Below are 22,314 nucleotides of genomic sequence, written 5' to 3'. Positions count from 1 at the left end.
GGTGATGGAGGGGCAGAGACAGAGAGAGAGAGAGAGAGAGAGTTATGATAAACGCGCATGCGTCGTCAGGCTCTGCTTTTTATCCATAGATTTATCACATTAAATTTTTTATTATCTATAGCAGGGGTATCCAAAGTGTGCATTTTTGTAACATTTTCCTTGTTTTATTTGGCAAGTTGAAAGAACATGGCGCCAGTATGCTGTTTTCCCCCCCAATAAAATACTGGAAAGGATAGAAATGTAGTTTGTCTCTTTTATCCGATTATTAATCGATTAATCGAAGTAATAATCGACAGATTAATCGATTATCAAATTAATCGTTAGTTGCAGCCCTAATATGGATATATATATATGTGTATATGTATGTATGTATGTATGTATGTATATATATATATATATATATATATATATATATATATATATATATATATATATATATTTATATATAGAAACTATATAACTATATAAAACTATATATAAATATATATATATATAAACTATATAAATATATAGAAACTTCCTCAACGTCACTTTCAACCTGAGAAATAACAGCTACCAACCATTCACGAAATCCAACACAACACTCCAATACGTGCACCATGACAGCAACCACCCACCCACCACCACGAAAAGAATACCTACCGGAATTAATAAAAGGCTATCGATGCTGTCATCTAGCAAAGCTGAATTTGACCAAGCAACCCCCCTGTACCAAAAAGCCTTTGATGAAAGCGGATACAATTTCACCCTCACCTATGAACCCACGCCAGGAAACCAACCAAAAAAGAACAGAAAACGAAACAACATCATCTGGTACAACCCCCCATACAGCAAAAACGTCTCAACTAACATTGGCCACAAATTCCTCACTCTGATTGACAAACACTTCCCCAAAGGCAACACCCTAAGAAAAGTATTCAACAAGAACAACATTAAATTGAGCTACAGCTGTATGAACAATATACGACAAATTATCTCAAACCACAACAAAACAATTGCAAATGAGCCGTCGGCCCCCGGACAGAGCGACCCCAAAACCAACAAAGGCTGCAACTGCCGCAAGAAACCTGATTGCCCTCTCAACGGGGGGTGCTTACAAACATCAGTTGTTTACCAATCTAAGGTAACACGCAAGGACATTAACACATCCGACACATATGTAGGATTAACCGAGGGAGAGTTTAAAACCAGATGGAACAGTCACAAGGCTTCTTTCAGGAACCAAAACCTGCGGAATACCACAGAACTCAGCAAACACATTTGGGACCTCAAAGACAATAATGTTGAATATTCAATAACATGGCAAATTCTTGCATCCAGCACACCTTACAATAGTGGTAATAAAAGATGCAACCTATGCTTGAAAGAGAAACTGTTTATTATATACCGTCCAGACCTGTCATCCCTCAACAAGCGCAGCGAAATTGTATCAGCATGCCGCCACAGACGGAAACACCTCCTAGGTAACACATGAGCCAATCACCACGCCCCTACGCCAGCCGGTACCCACCCACTCTGTGCCCTATATAAACCATGGTATGTGAATGCTTCCATTAAAATCTCCTGATGATTGAGGGAACCCCTCATGAAACAGGCCTGTAGAGATGAAGTAGTCTTGTGATTTTTTTTTTTTTTTCCCACACATACATATATTGCGCTCTACTACGGTATCGAGCACTATTTTTTGGATAACCTTATTAAGACATATATTCCGCTCCAAATTGACATTTGTTGAGCACTGTACGACGATCAGAAATGGAAAAATTCAACATCGACTACTTCACGAAGAACATTCCCATACCCGCGCAGAATGACTACAGGCTAAGGCTCATAGAAAAGACGGAACACTTCCTAAGAAGGATGCGGTGGAAAGCACATTTTTTCCTCCACCCTGAAACAAAAGGAACGCAAAAGAAAACTTACGGATTCAAATCTACCAAGAACCCACCCACAGTTGAGGAACTAAAGGATTTTGAGAACGACATGCTCAAAATGATACAATCAGTCAAATTCAAGCCAGTCCGCAACCCACTCCTCACCAAGCTGAAAAATGACAAGGAGCGCATCAAGAAAGTAAACAACCTCATCATAGCCGCCGATAAAACCACAAACTTCTACAGAATGGACATACCAGAACATAACACCTTACTGGACAGAAGCATCACCAAATCATACAAAAAAGCACAACCCAACACTTTACAGAACATCCACCTGGAAAATAAAAGGATCGCGGCTGAACTGGACATTGAGGACAGGGTGGACGCCACAGCCAACAAGGAAGCCTTCATCACATTGAAGGACCACAAACCCAACTTCGCAAATAACCCAACATGCCGACTAATAAACCCAACTAAATCTGAAATAGGAAAAATCAGCAAAATAATCCTGGACAGAGTCAACACAAAAATCAAGGACAAAACACCACTCAACCAATGGAGAAATACAGCAGCAGTAATCAAATGGTTCAACAACATCCAAGACAAACAACAGCACAACTTTATCTCCTTCGATATCGAAGAATTTTACCCTTCCATCACGCAAGACCTACTGACTCAAGCACTAGACTTCGCCTCAGACTACGACTCAATCACAGGCAACAAAAGAAACATCATCATCCACGCAAAAAACTCCATTCTCATCCACAACAGTACACCATGGCAAAAAAAGAACAATGCAACATTTGACGTCACTATGGGAAGTTTTGACGGAGCAGAAACGTGTGAACTCGTTGGGAGTTTCCTCCTCTCCCAGCTCGCTAGCCTCAACCTGAACCTTGGTATTTACCGTGATGACGGACTGGCAGTGTGTCGCGCCTTGCCAAGGAGCAGCGAGAATACCAAGAAGGGCATATGCCAAATTTTCAAAGAGAACGGCCTACGGATCACGATTGAAGCCAACAAGCAAACCGTCAACTTCCTCGACGTCACTTTCAACCTGAGAAATAACAGCTACCAACCATTCACGAAATCCAACACAACACTCCAATACATGCACCATGACAGCAACCACCCACCCACCACCACGAAAAGAATACCTACCGGAATTAATAAAAGGCTATCGATGCTGTCATCTAGCAAAGCTGAATTTGACCAAGCAACCCCCCCGTACCAAAAAGCCCTTGATGAAAGCGGATACAATTTCACCCTCACCTATGAACCCACGCCAGGAAACCAACCAAAAAAGAACAGAAAACGAAACAACATCATCTGGTACAACCCCCCATACAGCAAAAACGTCTCAACTAACATTGGCCACAAATTCCTCACTCTGATTGACAAACACTTCCCCAAAGGCAACACCCTAAGAAAAGTATTCAACAAGAACAACATTAAATTGAGCTACAGCTGTATGAACAATATACGACAAATGATCTCAAACCACAACAAAACAATTGCAAATGAGCCGTCGGCCCCCGGACAGAGCGACCCCAAAACCAACAAAGGCTGCAACTGCCGCAAGAAACCTGATTGCCCTCTCAACGGGGGGTGCTTACAAACATCAGTTGTTTACCAATCTAAGGTAACACGCAAGGACATTAACACATCCGACACATATGTAGGATTAACCGAGGGAGAGTTTAAAACCAGATGGAACAATCACAAGGCTTTTTTCAGGAACCAAAACCTGCGGAATACCACAGAACTCAGCAAACACATTTGGGACCTCAAAGACAATAATGTTGAATATTCAATAACATGGCAAATTCTTGCATCCAGCACACCTTACAATAGTGGTAATAAAAGATGCAACCTATGCTTGAAAGAGAAACTGTTTATTATATACCGTCCAGACCTGTCATCCCTCAACAAGCGCAGCGAAATTGTATCAGCATGCCGCCACAGACGGAAACACCTCCTAGGTAACACATGAGCCAATCACCACGCCCCTACGCCAGCCTGTACCCACCCACTCTGTGCCCTATATAAACCATGGTATGTGAATGCTTCCATTAAAATCTCCTGATGATTGAGGGAACCCCTCATGAAACAGGCCTGTAGAGATGAAGTAGTCTTGTGATTTTTTCCCCCCACACATACATATATATATATATATATATATATATATATATATATATATATATATATATATATATATATATATATATATATTTGTTGTACATAATGTGTGCTGGGGTCCCTTTCCAGGAACATTCATACAAAAACTCACAGTAATGTCTGATAGAATGCTAAAAATGTTATGACAGACCACCTCAAAAAAAGCCGAATGGAATTTTACATATTTTCATGTACACCCAGAATGTACATGAAAATAAAGAATGTGGGATAATTAATAATAATAATAATAAATAATAAAACACTGAATACGAAACAACATATAAACGTGGCTCCTTTTACTTCTCAGACCACCTCCTCGATCGACAACTTTTGCAATCAAGCAAAACGCAACAAACATGCAACAAACATGGCGAACCCAAAGGTAAAAACACCTACGATCTGATATCATATCTTTTCTATGCAGATTTGTGTTGTAAAAAATCTGCTTCGGCATCTGTCCCTCACACCCGTCTTTCAGGCTGTCTGCTCTGGAAACAAACCATTGAAGTAAAGCCAACCATTGAAGTACTTTCTACAGTTCAGGACTTACGGTCATTTGAAAACGACACTGCACATTATAACACCAACTACAGTTTCCATGTTAAAGGTCTACAAAAAATATTTGGAAAATCTTACCGGGGCGTACCTTGCCCGGGTCTGTGCTACAGCGTGTTTGGCAAGAGCATAACTACCGAGTTGACGTGTGCCGACATATTGAACACTTTGGAATAAACTTATGATGTTTACTACAAACCCCGTTTCCATATGAGTTGGGAAATTGTGTTAGATGTAAATCTAAACGGAATACAATGATTTGCAAATCCTTTTCAACCCATATTCAGTTGAATATGCTACAAAGACAACATATTTGATGTTCAAACTGAAACATTTTTTTTTTTTGCAAATAATCATTAACTTTAGAATTTGATGCCAGCAACACGTGACAAAGAAGTTGGGAAAGGTGGCAATAAATACTGATAAAGTTGAGGAATGCTCATCAAACACTTATTTGGAACATCCCACAGGTGAACAGGCTAATTGGGAACAGGTGGGTGCCATGATTGGGTATAAAAACAGCTTCCCAAAAAATGCTCAGTCTTTCACAAGAAAGGATGGGGCGAGGGTCACCACTTTGTCCACAACTGCGTGAGCAAATAGTCAAACAGTTTAAGAACAACGTCTCTCAAAGTGCAATTGCAAGAAATTTAGGGATTTCAACATCTACTGTCCATAATATCATCAAAAGGTTCAGAGAATTTGGAGAAATCACTCCACGTAAGCGGCATGGCCGGAAACCAACATTGAATGACTGTGACCTTCGATCCCTCAGACGGCACTGTATCAAAAACCGACATCAATCTCTAAAGGATATCACCACATGGGCTCAGGAACACTTAAAAAAACCACTGTGACTAAATACAGTTTGTCGCTACATCTGTAAGTGCAAGTTAAAACTCTACTATACAAAGCGAAAGCCATTTATCAACAACACCCAGAAACGCAGTCTGCTTCGCTGGGCCTGAGCTCATCTAAATGGACTGATACAAAGTGGAAAAGTGTTCTGTGGTCTGACGAGTCCACATTTCAAATTGTTTTTGGAAATATTCGACATCGTGTCATCCGGACCAAAGAGGAAGCGAACCATCCAGACTGTTATCGACGCAAAGTTCAAAAGCCAGCATCTGTGATGGTATGGGGGTGCATTAGTGCCCAAGGCATGGGTAACTTACACATCTGTGAAGGCACCATTAATGCTGAAAGGTACATACAGGTTTTGGAACAACATATGCTGCCATCTAAGCGCCGTCTTTTTCATGGACGCCCCTGCTTATTTCAGCAAGACAATGCCAAGCCACATTCAGCACGTGTTACAACAGCGTGGCTTCGTAAAAAAAGAGTGCAGGTACTTTCCTGGCCCGCCTGCAGTCCAGACCTGTCTCCCATCGAAAATGTGTGGCGCATTATGAAGCGTAAAATATGACAGCGGAGACCCCGGACTGTTGAACAACTTAAGCTCTACACAAAACAAGAATGGGAAAGAATTCCACTTTCAAAGCTTCAACAATTAGTTTCCTCAGTTCCCAATCGTTTATTGAGTGTTGTTAAAAGGAAAGGCCATGTAACACAGTGGTGAACATGCCCTTTCCCAACTACTTTGGCACGTGTTGCAGCCATGAAATTCTAAGTTAATTATTATTTGCAAAAAATTAAGTTTATGAGTTTGAACATCAAATATCTTGTCTTTGTAGTGCATTCAATTGAATATGGGTTAAATAGGATTTGCAAATCATTGTATTCCGTTTATATTTACATCTAACACAATTTCCCAACTCATATGGAAACGGGGTTTGTACATTTTTGTTTACAGACATTGTTTGTTATAGAAGTTTTAAATTTGCACTCTATTCATCTCACTGTGGGAGATGATTACGTGCAATGCTACATTTTTGTTAACAGAAGTATTTTATTCAAGACAGAAGTATAAATTAAGGAAGCACTTAATTTAGTTCTTTGAAAATGATTCCATAAAAAGTACAATTTATATCTGGTCTAAAAAAAACAACATTATACAAATTAAAATGGTGCTAAGAATGAGATATAGTGTCAATTCTACTACTTTTTGATCAAATAAAAAACACAAATTATTTTAATAATCTATCATGTATTCATTGGTTTCTATAAAAAGTAGGGGGGAAATCGGGACAAAAATCCTGAATCGAAGTTTTTGTGAAAAAAATTTAAGTTTTTTTTTTTTCAGGCCATATCGCCCAGGCCTACTTGCTTGTAGCCTCAGTGGCAAAGTCAGTAGCTCATTGCAATGAATATTTGACCTGAGAACATGTTTAGCACATGCTCAGTAGGGTTAGGTAGCTCAATTCAACAGAACACTGGATTTGGCCCCTGGCCCACCAGTTGGTTAGGCCTGGTGTATAGTTTGTGGATGTACAATCACATGTACTGTTTTGGCTTCACTATTTATAGCATGTTCCTGTACTTATTTGTATAGATGGAAATGTACACATGGTCAAGTAATTAGTCCAATATTGTTATGTCATGTCTGTGTGATCATGTTTTTGTTTTGGTCATGTTCGTTTTGGTTTTTGGACTTTTTGTGCACTTTTGTTTTGTCACCATAGCAACCATTAGTTTTCACCTGTCACGTCACGCACCTGTTTCACATTATGAGTCACGCACCTGCTTTCACTAATCATGTCCATAGTATTTAAGTTCATTCTTTTCAGTTTGTCGTTCTGACGACATCTCCACATTTATGCTTCTGTACACTCTTCATCCTCTAAGATCCTGCTTCATGTCCCATGCCAAAGTAAGTTTTTGTTCCATGTTTATAGTCTTTTTGTTTTTCATAGTTTGTTCTCCGCCATTGTGCGCGCCTTTTGTTTACTTCCTTGTTTTGTAGTTATAGTGTTAAATAAAAATGTACTTACATTCCCGAGCCAACTTTCCGTTGCATCCCGGAAAAGCTAACACCCAGGACCAAGTCCTGACAGGTTACACTAATATTGGCAGAAGTGGATTCTTAGGTGGACAACTTCAATTTTGATAATGGTTGATAATATTTTAGCTGGTTTTGGTGCCAATCCAATTACCACTAGTGCAGGGGTCGGCAACCCGCGGCTCCGGAGCCGCATGCGGCTCTTTGATCACTCTGATGCGGCTCAGCAGCTTACTTGCTGAACCCCCCAATTTTTCCGTGAGACTTCCGGATTTCAGTGCCTCTCGCAGAAAACTCCCGGGATTAATATTCACATATTTTCACCCTTACAGCTATAATAAGGGCGTGTCATGATGGTACAACATTTGGCGCCCTCTACAACCTGTGTTAACAGCGTGCCAGCCCAACACTTGTTGTACAAAATACATTTTCTGCTTGCACACGTCCGCGACAGCAAGGCATACTTGGTCAATAGCCACACAAGTTACACTGACGGTGACCATATAAAACAACTTTAACACTCTTACTAATAATGCGCCACACTTTGAACCTGCATGGGATTCTGGGTATTTGTCCTGTTGTGTTTATGTTGTGTTACGGTGCAGATGTTCTCCCGAAATGTGTTTGTCATTCTTGTTTGGTGTGGGTTCACAGTGTGGCGCATTATTAGTAAGAGTGTTAAAGTTTTTTTTATACCGCCACCGTCAGTGTAACCTGTGTGGTTGTTGACCAAGTATGCCTTGCTGTCACCTATGTGAGCAAGCGGATGCCCCATACAACATGTGACTGATCAGGCACGCTGGTTGTAGTGATGCTGTACCATCTCGGCATGCATGACGCTGACAAGCGCTATTCATTTGGAACCCGCGTGTCGCACCAGCTTCAAAATTCCATACAAAGGTGTAGGCGGTGTGTCTGAGACCCCTGGATTATACATAGCACAAAGCAAAAAAAAAAACTTTGTGTACAGTGTTATTTCATTTAAAATTTCAAAAATTTTTGCGGCTCCCATTGTTTTCAATAATTTGTGAAACTGGTCAAAATGGCTCTTTGACTGATAAAGGTTCTTTTACTAGTGGTACACAGGCTCCATCTAGTGGTGCGTCAAAGAATCACTTGTTTTAAGTACAAACCCCAAAACCAGTGAAGTTGGCACGTTGTGTAAATGGTAAATAAAAACAGAATACAATGATTTGCAAATCCTTTTCAACCTATATTCAATTGTATAAACTGCAAAGACAAGATATTTTATGTTTGAACTGGAAAACTTTGTTATTTTTTGCAAATATTAGCTCATTTGGAATGTGATGCCTGCAACATGTTTCAAAAAAGCTGGCACAAGTGGCAAAAAAAGACTGAGAAAGTTGAGGAATGCTCATCAAACACTTATTAGGGGCGGCCGTGCCAGAAACCTGAGGGTTGCAGGTTCGCTCCCCGCCTCTTGACATCCAAATTGCTGCCGTTGTGTCCTTGGGCAGGACACTTCACCCTTTGTCCCCGGTGCCGCTCACACTGGTGAATGAATGATGAGTGAATGATAGGTGGTGGTCGGAGGGGCCATAGGCGCAAATTGGCAGCTTCGCCTTCCGTCAGTCTACCCCAGGGCAGCTGTGGCTACAAATGTAGCTTACCACCACCAGGTGTGAATGAATGATGGCTTCTCACTTCTCTGTGAGCACTTTGAGTATCTAATAATAGTAAAGCGCTACATAAAATCTAATTCATTATTATTATTATTATTATTATTATTATTATTATTATTTGGAACATCCCACAGGTGTGCAGGCTAATTGGGAACAGGTGGGTGCCATGATTGGGTATAAAAGTAGATTCCATGAAATGCTCAGTCATTCACAAACAAGGATGGGGCGAGGGTCACCACTTTGTCAACAAATGCGTGAGCAAATTGTCGAACAGTTTAAGAACAACATTTCTCAATGAGCTATTCAAGTAATTCAGGGATTTCGCCATCTACGGTCCGTAATATCATCAAAGGGTTCAGAGAATGTGGAGAAATCAAAGCACGTAAGAAGCTAAGCCTGTGACCTTCGATCCCTCAGGCTGTACTGCATCAACAAGCGACATCAGTGTGTAAAGGATATCACCACATGGGCTCAGGAACACTTCAGAAAACCACTGTCAGTAACTACAGTTCGTCGCTACATCTGTAAGTGCAAGGTAAAACTCTACTATGCAAAGAGAAAGCCATTTATCAACAACACCCAGAAACGCTGCTGGCTTAGCTGGGACCTAGCTCATCCAAGATGGACTGATACAAAGTGGAAAAGTGTTCTGTGGTCTGACAAGTCCACATTTCAAAATGTTTTTGGAAACTGTGGACGTCGTGTCCTCCGGACCAATGAGGAAAAGAACCATCCAGATTATTATGGGGCGGTATAGCTCGGTTGGTAGAGCGGCTGTGCCAGCAACTTGAGGGTTGCAGGTTCGATCCCCGCTTCCGCCATCCTAGTCACTGCTGTTGTGTCCTTGGGCAAGACACTTTACCCACCTGCTCCCAGTGCCACCCACACTGGTTTAAATGTAACTTAGATATTGGGTTTCACTATGTAAAGCGCTTTGAGTCACTAGAGAAAAGCGCTACATGAATATAATTCACTTCATTTCACTTCACATTATAAAAAGCCAGCATCTGTGATGGTATGGGGGTGTATTAGTGCCCAAGGCATGGGTAACTTACACATCTGTGAAGGCACCATTAATGCTGAAAGGTACATACAGGTTTTGGAGCAACATATGTTGCCATCCAAGCAACGTTACCATGGACGCCCCTGCTTATTTCAGCAAGACAATGCCAAGCCACGTGTTACAACAGCGTGGCTTCATAGTAAAAGAGTGCGGGTACTAGACTGGCCTGCCTGTAGTCCAGACCTGTCTCCCATTGAAAATGTGTGGCGCATTATGAAGCCTAAAATACCACAACGGAGACCCCCGGACTGTTGAACAACTTAAGCTGTACATCAAGCAAGAATGGGAAAGAATTCCACCTGAAAAGCTTCAAAATGTGTCTCCTCAGTTCCCAAACGTTTACTGAGTGTTGTTAAAAGGAAAGGCCATGTAACACAGTGGTAAAAATGCCCATGTGACAACTTTTTTGCAATGTGTTGCTGCCATTAAATTTAAAGTTAATGATTATTTGCAAAAAAAAAAATTTGGTTTCTCAGTGTGAACATTAAATATCTTGTCTTTGCAGTCTATTCAATTGAATATAAGTTGAAAAGGATTTGCAAATCATTGTATTCTGTTTTTATTTACCATTTACACAACGTGACAACTTCACTGGTTTTGGGTTTTGTATACGCAAACACGTTATCGTTCGAAGTGTGCGTAATGTTACAGTGCCCAGATGTATTAAATATACTTGTTGAATAAAAACCATTCCTTGTTTTTAATGAATACTTAGGCCTACTATGCCACTGTATTTTAACGTTGGTCATTATGGTGGTACTTGGAGAGCCAAGTGTTTTCTGAGGTGCTACTTGGTTAAAAAATTAATAATTGAGAAATACACCATCCAGCTGCTGCATATTGAAGGAGTGACATAGTGGTGATAATATGGGGACGGCGTGGCACAGTTGGGAGAGTGGAGCAAGACACTTCACCCATGCTCCTGATGGGTCGTGGTTAGGGCCTTGCATGGCAGCTCCCGCCATCAGTGTGTGAATGTGGAAATAGTGTCAAAGCACTTTGAGTACCTTGAAGGTAGAAAAGCACTATACAAGTATAACCCATTTAGTAAGAAGTGAAATAGAGGTACTAATAGTAAGAAGTGAAATAAAGGTAATAATAGTAAGAAGTGAAATGGAGGTAATAATAGTAAGAAGTGAAAGAGAGGTACTAATAGTAAGAAGTGAAATAAAGGTAATAATAGTAAGAAGTGAAATGGAGGTAATAATAGTAAGAAGTGAAAGAGAGGTACTAATAGTCCATCCATCCATCCATCCATCCATCTTCTTCCGCTTATCCGAGGTCGGGTCGCGGCGGCAGCAGCCTAAGCAGGGAAGCCCAGACTTCCCTCTCCCCAGCCACTTCGTCCAGCTCCTCCCGGGGGATCCCGAGGCGTTCCCAGGCCAGCCGGGAGACATAGTCTTCCCAACGTGTCCTGGGTCTTCCCCGTGGCCTCCTACCGGTCGGATGTGCCCTAAACACCTCCCTATGGAGGCGTTCGGGTGGCATTCTGACCAGATGCCCGAACCACCTCATCTGACTCCTCTCCATGTGGAGGAGCAGCGGCTTTACTTTGAGCTCCTCCCGGATGACAGAGCTTCTCACCCTATCTCTAAGGGAGAGCCCCGCCACCCGGCGGAGGAAACTCATTTCGGCCGCTTGTACCCGTGATCTTGTCCTTGTCTTGTACTAATGGTAAGAAGTGAAATAGAGGTACCGTATTTTTCGGACTATAAGTTGCAGTTTTTTCCATAGTTTGTCCGGGGGTGCGCCTTATACGACTTATGTGTGAAATTATTAACACACTAGCGTAAAATATCAAATAATATTATTTATCTCATTCACGTAAGAGACTAGACGTATAAGATTTCATGGGATTTAGCGATTAGGAGTGACAGATTGTTTGGTAAACGTAAAGCATGTTCTATATGTTATAGTTATTTGAATGACTCTTACCATAATATGTTAGGTTAACATACCAGTTGGTTATTTATGCCTCATATAACGTACACTTATTCAGCCTGTTGTTCACTATTCTTGATTTATTTTAAATTGCCTTTCAAATGTCTATTCTTGGTGTTGGCTTTTATCAAATAAATGTCCCCAAAAAATGCGACTTATACTCCAGTGCGACTTATATATGTTTTTTTCCTTCTGTATTATGCATTTTCGGCCGGTGCAACTTATACTCCGGAGCGACTTATACTCCGAGAAATACGGTACTGATAGTAAGAAGTGAAATATAGTTTGAAGTGAAATAGAGGTAATAATAGTAAGAAGTGAAATATAGGTAATAATAGTAAGAAGTGAAATAAAAGGTAATAATAGTGAGGAGTGAAATAAAAGGTAATAATAGTGAGGAGTGAAATAAAGGTAATAATAGTAAGAAGTGAAATTGAGGTAATAATAGTAAGAAGTGAAATAGAGATAATAATAGTAAGAAAAGAAACAGAAGTAATAATAGTAAGAAGTGAAATAAAAGGTAATAATAGTAAAAAGTGAAATAGAGGTAATAATAGTAAGAAGTGAAATAGAGGTAATAATAGTAAGAAAAGAAACAGAGGTAATAATAGTAAGAAGTGAAATAAAAGGTAATAATAATAAGAAGTGAAATAAAGGTAATTATAGTAAGAAGTGAAAAAGAGGTAATAATAGTAAGAAGTGAAATAAAAGGTAATAATAATAAGAAGTGAAATAGAGGTAATAATAGTAAGAAGTGAAATAAAAGGTAATAATAGTAAAAAGTGAAATAGAGGTGATTATAGTAAGAAGTGAAATAAAGGTAATTATAGTAAGAAGTGAAATAAAAGGTAACAACCGTGAGTGAAATATAGTTAATAATAGTAAGAAGTGGAATAAAGGTAATAATAGTAAGAAGTGAAATAGAGGTAATAATAGTAAGAAGTGAAATAAAAGGTAATAATAGTAAAAAGTGAAATAGAGGTAATTATAGTAAGAAGTGAAATAAAAGGTAATAACAGTGAGTGAAATAGAGGTAATAATAGTAAGAAGTGAAATAAAGGTAATAATAGTAAGAAGTGAAATAGAGGTAATAATAGTAAGAAGTGAAATATAGTTAATAATAGTAAGAAGTGAAATAAAAGGTAATAATAGTAAGAAGTGAAATAGAGGTAATTATAGTAAGAAGTGAAATAAAAGGTAATAACCGTGAGTGAAATATAGTTAATAATAGTAAGAAGTGAAATAGAGATAATAATAGTAAGAAGTGAAATAGAGGTAATAATAGTAAGAAGTGAAATAGAGGTAATAATAGTAAGAAGTGAAATAAAAGGAAATAATAGTAAGAAGTGAAATAAAAGGTAATAATAGTAAGAAGTGAAATAGAGGTAATTATAGTAAGAAGTGAAATAAAAGGTAATAACAGTGAGTGAAATAGAGGTAATAATAGTAAGAAGTGAAATAAAGGTAATAATAGTAAGAAGTGAAATAGAGGTAATAATAGTAAGAAGTGAAATATAGTTAATAATAGTAAGAAGTGAAATAAAAGGTAATAATAGTAAGAAGTGAAATAGAGGTAATTATAGTAAGAAGTTAAATAAAAGGTAATAACCGTGAGTGAAATATAGTTAATAATAGTAAGAAGTGAAATAGAGGTAATAATAGTAAGAAGTGAAATAAAAGGTAATAATAGTAAGAAGTGAAATAGAGGTAATAATAGTAAGAAGTGAAATAAAAGGAAATAATAGTAAGAAGTGAAATAAAAGGTAATAATAGTAAGAAGTGAAATAGAGGTAATAATAGTAAGAAGTGAAATAAAAGGTAATAATAGTAAGAAGTGAAATAGAGGTAATTATAGTAAGAAGTGAAATATAGTTAATAATAGTAAGAAGTGAAATAAAAGGAAATAATAGTAAGAAGTGAAATAGAGGTAATTATAGTAAGAAGTGAAATTGAGGTAATAATAGTAAGAAGTGAAATAAAAGGAAATAATAGTAAGAAGTGAAATAAAGGTAATAATAGTAAGAAGTGAAATAGAGGTAATTATAGTAAGAAGTGAAATAAAGGTACTAATAGTAAGAAAGGAAACAGAGGTAATAATAGTAAAAAGTGAAATAGATGTAATTATAGTAAGAAGTGAAATAGAGGTAATAATAGTAGAGCTAATAATAGTAAAGATAATAATATTGCACATTTGAGGGGATGATTAGTGCTTACCACTAGAGGGATGGAGCACACCAGGAAAACGATGGTCATGAAAACGAGCAGCCAGAACATTTGGATCTCAGCCGCCGAGGTGACGGACTGCAGTCGCGGGAAGCGGCGCCGCGACGCCCCCTGCTCGCACACCTCCGCCCGGACAATCCCGGTCCTCTGGTTCATGCCCACCAGGGACCGGCAGACGGCCAGGTTGCACAGCACGGTGACGGCGATGAGCAGCAGCATCACGCCGCCGTACAGGAAGGAGTAGCAGGCGCCGAGCGCATCCGTCGCCCTCCAGTCCAGGAAGCACCAAGTCCCCGGGAAGTGTCTGACGTGCCGGCCGAAGCCGAAGCTGGGCATGATGCACAGCACGATGTTGGCCAAGTAGGCGGCGAGGAGCGCGAAGCGGGCCATGGTTCTGTCTATGTGCTGCGAGTAGAAGTAGGCGTGGTTGATGGCCAGGTACCTCTCCACCGCCATGGCGCACAGGATGGACATGCCCGCCGAGCCGAAGAAGAGCATGGAGAAGGAGAAGAAGTGACACAGCAGCGTGCCGCCGGGCCAGCGGCTGGCCACGTAGGTGGCGATCACCACCGGGCTGGTGAAGCACGTCCCCAGCAGGTCCGTGATGGCCATGCCGCACACCAGCGTGTAGAAGGTGGTCTCCTTCTGCTCCTTCTTGGACACGCACAGCACCACGATGGCGATCAGGTTCCCCAGCACGCCCACGCCGAACATCGTGGCCGAGGTGACCAGGGACTTGGACTCCAGCCGCAGCGTGGGGAACGCGCTGTGGTTGTGGGGCGGCTCGGAACCGTTGATCATAATGGAAGGGCGAAAAAGGAACTTTCTTTTAAAGTCGATCGAGCCCGTGGTGGGGAAAGTGTTCATCCCACGGACACATGATGGGAAGTTGCTCAAGAGAGACTTGGTGGCTTCCACGCGCGAGTGTTTCTATCCCGCATGAAGGCGCGCCTGTTTACGCGTACGCGCTCTCCTGTGCGGGTATTTAAGCGCGCTGCTGATGTCAGCGCTGTGACGCGCACCGTCCGCTCCCCGTGGACACTCTTTCTCCCGGCAAAGACCTGCTGGTGAATAGTCGTCACGCGGGGAGGGGGCACGCTAAACCGTGGATGATTAATGGCAATATAGCAGTGGTCCCTAACCCTTTTTGCACCACGGACCGGTTTAATGGAGGCATTATTTTCAGGAACCGGCTTTCCACTCGTGCCAGATACACTATATTGCCAAAATATTTGGCCACTCATCCAAATGATAATAAATAGAGATGTCCGATAATATCGACCGATAAATAAGTTAAAATGTAATATCGAAAATGATCGGTATCGGTTTTTTTATTATCAGTATCGTTTTTGTTTTTTTTGTTTTTTTATTTGTATTTTTTTATTAAATCAACATAAAAAACACAAGATACACTTACAATTAGTGCCATACTTGCCAACCTTGAGACCTCGGGAGGTGTGGGGGTGTGGGAGTTGGGGGGGGGGGGGGGGGGGGCGTGGTTAAGAGGGGAGGAGTATATTGACAGCTAGAATTCACCAAGTCAAGTATTTCATTATATATATATATATATATATATATATATATATACATCCTGAAAATATGCAAACAAAACTGTGTTTGGATAATTGATACTTCAAACTTGCATAAATAAATATTAAGGAATATAACATAACTTGGCTTCTGAGAGCTTCAAAATGTAATGAATAAAATGTTAAAGTTGTTGATAAACAAGCAATTATTTTAATAATTAAATATGGTCATTTTAAATGAATTATTATGATCATTTAAAATTAATTATTTCAAATATGTTTATTTTAATGTATAATTCTATGGCTGAGTGTAATAAGGAGTCAGAAAAAATACAAATAAAAATATAATTAATTTTGATGTTTTTAGCTAAATATAGTAAAAAAAAAATTTTTTTTAATTAATATATATATTTATTTTTAGGTAAGATAAACATAATAATACAATTTATCTGTAGTCTGGATGATTTAGTTCTTGTCACCCTATTGTCCTCCCGTCATGAAAAAAGGCTGTCCTCACTCAGGTCGCATGGAGCTGGAGGGGGCTGAAAATCGGGAGATTTTCGGGAGAATATTTGTCCCGGGAGGTTTTCGGGAGAGGCGCTGAATTTCGGGAGTCTCCCGGAAAATTCGGGAGGGTTGGCAAGTATGATTAGTGCACCAACCCAAAAAACCTCCCTCCCCCATTCACACTCATTCACACAAAAGGGTTGTTTCTTTCTGTTATTAATATTCTGGTTCCTACATTATATATCAATATATATCAATACAGTCTGCAAGGGATACAGTCCGTAAGCACACATGATTGTGCGTGCTGCTGGTCCACTAATAGTACTAACCTTTAACAGTTAATTTTACTAATTTTCATTCATTACTAGTTTCTATGTAACTGTTTTTATATTGTTTTACTTTCTTTTTTATTCAAGAAAATGTTTTTAATTTATTTATCTTATTATTTTATTTTATTAATTTTTTTTAAAAAGTACCTTATCTTCACCATACCTGGTTGTCCAAATTAGGCATAATAATGTGTTAATTCCACGACCTTATGTATCGGTTGATATCGGTATTGGTAATTAAAGAGTTGGACAATATCGGAATATCGGATATCTGCAAAAAGCCATTATTGGACATGACTACTTTTAACCCATTAGTTGGTTTATTTGAGAATTTAAGCTTGTAGCTTTTCACTGGTGGGTTGCAATCACATGACCTAGAGGCACTTCTGGCTTTCAGGCCCATTAGATTACTGTTTATTTACCTGCATCAGTGCAGATTTAGGCTTATTTTGAAAGGTTTACAGGCAAATATAAAAGCGATCATGAAAAAATATTTAAAATAGGATGGAGTGTTTTTTTTTAAAAGGACCTTATCTTCACCATACCTGGTTGTCCAAATTAGGCATAATAATGTGTTAATTCCACGACTGCATATATCGGTTGATATCGGTATCGGTTGATATCGGTATCGGTAATTAAAGAGTTGGACAATATAGGCATATCGGATATCGGCAAAAAAACATTATCGGACATCCCTAATAATAAATAATAATAATAAGAGATTGTATTTGTAAAAAGCAATTTACATTGAAAACAACCTCAAAGTGCTACAGTGTATAAACAAATAAAAATAAAAAAAGATAATAAATAAATAAAAACTAGAACAGCCAAATAGCTAGAATTAGTATGCATATATCTAAAAAAAAAAGGCTTTAAAAAAAAAAAGGGGGTTTTAAGCCTTTTTTAAAAGCATCCACAGTCTGTGGTGCCCTCAGGTGGTCAGGGAGAGCGTTCCACAGACTGGGAGCGGCGGAGCAGAAAGCCCGGTCTCCCATTGTTCGTAGCTTTGTCCTCGGAGGTTGGAGGAGGTTAGCCTGTCCGGAGCTGAGGTGTCGTGTGGAGGATTTGGGGGTGAGTAGTTCTTTGGAGGTAGAGGGGGGGCATTTCCATGGAGGCACTGGTGGGTTAGTAGGGAGACTTTGTATTCAACCCTGAGTGGAACAGGAAGCCAGTGAAGGGATTTGAGAGTTGGTGTGATATGGTCATATTTCCGCACTCTCATCAGGATCCGAGCAGCACTATTCTGTATGTATTGCAGCTTCTGGATGTTCTGAACATCAAATGATGTTAAATAGTGAATTATATTTATATAGCGCTTTTTCTCTAGTGACTCAAAGCGCTTTACATTGTGAAACCCAATATCTAAGTTACATTTAAACTTAGGGTGGCACTGGGAGCAGTGTCTTGCCCAAGGACACAACGGCAGTGACTAGGATGGCGGAAGCGGGGATTGAACCTAGAACCCTCAAGTTGCTGGCACGGCCACTCTACCAACCGAGCAATACCGCCCCATGATGAGAATCAGGTGCCCTAATCCAGTGTTTTTCAACCACTGTGCCGCGGCACACTAGTGTGTCGTGAGATACAGTCTGGTGTGCCATAGGAGATTATCTAATTTCACCTATTTGTGTTCAAAATATCTTTTGCAAACCAGTAATTATAGTCTGCTAATGATGTGTTGTTGTTGAGTGTCGGTGCAGTCTCGAGCTCGGCAGAGTAACCGTGTAATACTCTTCCATATCAGTAGGTGGCAGCCGGTAGCTAATTTCTTTGTAGATGTCGGAAACAGCGGGAGGCAGTGTGCAGGTAAAAAGGTGTCTAATGCTTAAAACAAAAATAAACAAAAGGTGAGTGCCCCTAAGAAAAGGCATTGAAGCTTAGGGAAGGCTATGCAGAACGAAACTAAAACTGAACTGGCTACTAAGTGTCACGACTTGGTCCTGGGTGTGTGCTTTTCCGGGATGCAGCGGAAAGTTGGCACGGGCGAGACGGGAACCAAGGTACATGATTTATTTATTAAAAAAAAGATCAAACAAAAAACGCGCACAATGGCGGAGAATAAACTATGAAAAAACAAAAAGACTATAAACATGGAACCAAAACTTACTGTGACAAGGGACATGAAGCAGGATCATAGAGGAGTGTGCAGAAGCATATATGGGGTGCGGTATGGGGTGCGAGGTCGTCAGAAAAACAAACTGAAAAACACTGAACTTAAATACTACAGACATGATTAACGAAAACAGGTGCGTGACTCAAGACGTGAAACAGGTGCGTGACGTGACAGGTGAAAACTAATGGTTGCTATGGTGACAAGACAAGGGAGTGAAAAGCCAGAAACTAAACAAAACATGACTTAAAACAAAACATGATTACACAAACATGACAGAGCCCCTCCCTTAAGGACAGATACCAGATGTCCATAAAAATTAACAAGAGTCATGGGAGGGCGGGAGGGGGACATGACGGTGGGTCGCCAGACCACGTGTCCCCGTATCCACCGGGGCAGAGTTAGGTGGCGGCGGCGAGTGGAACGCCGCTGCAGCAGGCGAGGCGGGCGCCCAGGGAATGGCCACATTCGTGGCCGACTGGGAGGTGGGCGCACTTGGCGTGGCGGGCGACCAGGTAGCGGCCATATCCGTGGCCGACGAGGAGGCAGGCGCGTTGTCATCGTGGCCGGCGTGGCTTGGCGTGGTGAGTCAGGCGGCGAAGCTCGACGTGGCGCGTCAGGCGGCGAAGCTCGGCGTGGGTCTTGGTATAGGTCTTGGTCTTGGCGTGGGTCTTGGTCTTGGCATGGCGGGTCTTGGTCTTGGCATGGAGGGTCTTGGTCTTGGTCTTGGCATGGCGGGTCTTGGTCTTGGTCTTGGCATGGCGGGTCTTGGTCTTGGCATGGCGGGTCTTGGCGTCGTGAAGCTGCGACTGGCGGCACTTGGCGTCGTGAAGCTGCGACTGGCGGCACTTGGCGTCGTGAAGCTGCGACTGGCGGCACTTGGCGTCGTGGAGCTGCGACTGGCGGCACTTGGCGTCGTGGAGCTGCGACTGGCGGCACTTGGCGTCGTGGAGCTGCGACTGGCGGCACTTGGCGTCGTGGAGCTGCGACTGGCGGCACTTGGCGTCGTGGAGTTGCGACTGGCGGCACTTGGCGTCGTGGAGCTGCGACTGGCGGCACTTGGCGTCGTGGAGCTGCGACTGGCGGCACTTGGCGTCGTGGAGCTGCGACTGGCGGCACTTGGCGTCGTGGAGCTGCGACTGGCGGCACTTGGCGTCGTGGAGCTGCGACTGGCGGCACTTGGCGTGGAGGGTCTTGGTCTTGGGCTTGGCGTGGAGGGTCTTGGTCTTGGGCTTGGCGTGGAGGGTCTTGGTCTTGGACTTGGTGTGGAGGGTCTTGGTCTTGGACTTGGCGTGGAGGGTCTTGGTCTTGGACTTGGCGTGGAGGGTCTTGGTCTTGGCTAGGCAGTGCTTGGCGGCGTGGAGCTGGTACCGGAGCTTGGCATGATGCGGCTAGGCGTGGTGCGGGTACTGGAGTCTGCCGTGGAACTTGGCGTGGTGGAGCTGGTGCTAGCCTTGGTGCGGCAACAGGTGCAGCGACAGGTGCTAGCTGAGGAGCTAGCCTTGGACCAGGTGGAGGTGGCCTAGCTGGGGGTTGCGGCTTGGCAGGTCGGAAGACTGGTGAGGGCGGTCTTGCTGGAGGCTGTGACTTGACAGGTCGGTAGACTGGTGGTGGCGGCCGTGAGGGAGGCTGTGGCTTGGCATGGTGATGCCGAGCCACCCCACCAACACAGCTCCCGACCCCAGCCCCCCCCTCAAGGGGCGGATACCAGACGCGCTCCCTGCGGTCTGGAACTCTCTGTAGGGGTGGGCGGGGGAGGGCAGAAATTTCCCCTTTATTTTGGCCAAATTGTTTTGTTTTTTTATCCCCCACCTGGGGTTGTGTGAGCGGAAAAAAAGAAAAAAATTGTGACGGGGGCGGGACTTGAGTCTTGGGGGGCGGGGCATGAGTCTTGGGGGGCGGGGCATGAGTCTTGGGGGGCGGGGCATGAAATTGGGATGGCTGTGACTGACTAGACCTGATTTCTAAAAACATGTTTTGATAATGCTTTATCAAAGACATGGCATTAGAGTTTTTAGCTGGAGGCGGGTGATTTAAAGAAAAAGTATTGAAACAAAAATCCTGGTCTGTGATGTCATCATGGGGAAGCCGGGCAGACTGCTGCTTGCTTCCGCCCGGAGGGGGCGGGGCTTGTGGGAGCGGCGTGTCCTGCTGGCTCGAGGAAGTTTTTCCCCGTCCTTGGCGACGTTTCCGGGACGGAAGCGACGCGCCGATCGGCACCAGCTTGCCTTCATTCCCCCACATCATCCCCCTGCGCTCCCTGGGGGAAAAGCGCAGCGTCTCTGCCTCCATGGCGCGCAGCACCTCCCAAGAAGCTTCATCCGCATTGTCCAACTCGGCCAACTTCCTTGCGGAAAAGCGGGTCTGCTGACGACCTACTGTCACGACTTGGTCCTGGGTGTGTGCTTTTCCGGGATGCAGCGGAAAGTTGGCACGGGCGAGACGGGAACCAAGGTACATGATTTATTTATTAAAAAAAAGATCAAACAAAAAGCGCGCACAATGGCGGAGAATAAACTATGAAAAAACAAAAAGACTATAAACATGGAACCAAAACTTACTGTGACAAGGGACATGAAGCAGGATCATAGAGGAGTGTGCAGAAGCATTTATGGGGTGCGGTATGGGGTGCGAGGTCGTCAGAAAAACAAACTGAAAAACACTGAACTTAAATACTACAGACATGATTAACGTAAACAGGTGCGTGACTCAAGACGTGAAACAGGTGCGTGACGTGACAGGTGAAAACTAATGGTTGCTATGGTGACAAGACAAGGGAGTGAAAAGCCAGAAACTAAACAAAACATGACTTAAAACAAAACATGATTACACAAACATGACACTAAGTAAACAAAAACAGAATGCTGGACGACAGCAAAGACTTACTGTGGAGCAAAGACAATGTACATCCGAACATGACATGGCAATCAACAATGTCCCCACAAAGAAGGATAAAAACAACTGAAATATTCTTGATTGCTAAAACAAAGTAGATGCGGGAAACATCGCTCAAAGGAAGACATGAAACTGCTACATGAAAATACCAAAAAAAGAGAAAAAAACACCAAAATAGGAGCGCAAGACAAGAACAAAAACACTACACACAGGAAAACAGCAAAAAAAAACTCCAAATAAGTCAGGGCGTGATGTGACAGGTGGTGACAGTACACCTACTTTGAGACAAGAGCTATAGTGATGCATGCTTGGTTGATTGAAACTTTTATTAGTAGATTGCACAGTACAGTACATATTCCGTACAATTGACCACTAAATGGTAACACCCCAATAAGTTTTTCCACTTGTTTAGGTCGGGGTCCACGTAAATCAATTCATGGTTATGGTTTAAAGTCATATCCAACAATTGTGACAACGACTTTTTACTGTCAACTGAGTTTTGTTTTTTAATGATTTCTGCTGGTAGTGTGCCTCCACATTTTTTCAACGCAAAAAATGTGCCTTG

General features: G+C 41.9%; 1 protein-coding gene across 1 annotated transcript in view; it reads right to left on the bottom strand.

Moving 5' to 3' along the window:
• Nucleotides 1-15,246, bottom strand: part of ptger4c (prostaglandin E receptor 4 (subtype EP4) c) — a 30,356-nt gene extending 15,110 nt beyond the window's left edge. Inside the window, exon 1 of the mRNA XM_061930686.2 lies at nt 14,371-15,246. Coding sequence (XP_061786670.2) covers nt 14,371-15,246 — 876 coding nt within the window. The remainder of the gene's footprint in view (nt 1-14,370) is intronic.
• Between the last annotated feature and the right edge of the window lie 7,068 nt (nt 15,247-22,314).

This window comes from Nerophis lumbriciformis, linkage group LG03 (genome assembly GCF_033978685.3).
Source record: "Nerophis lumbriciformis linkage group LG03, RoL_Nlum_v2.1, whole genome shotgun sequence".
Classification (NCBI taxonomy): Eukaryota; Metazoa; Chordata; class Actinopteri; order Syngnathiformes; family Syngnathidae; genus Nerophis; species Nerophis lumbriciformis.
Note: the sequence above shows the minus strand (reverse complement) of the source record. Positions and strands in the feature narration are given on the sequence as shown.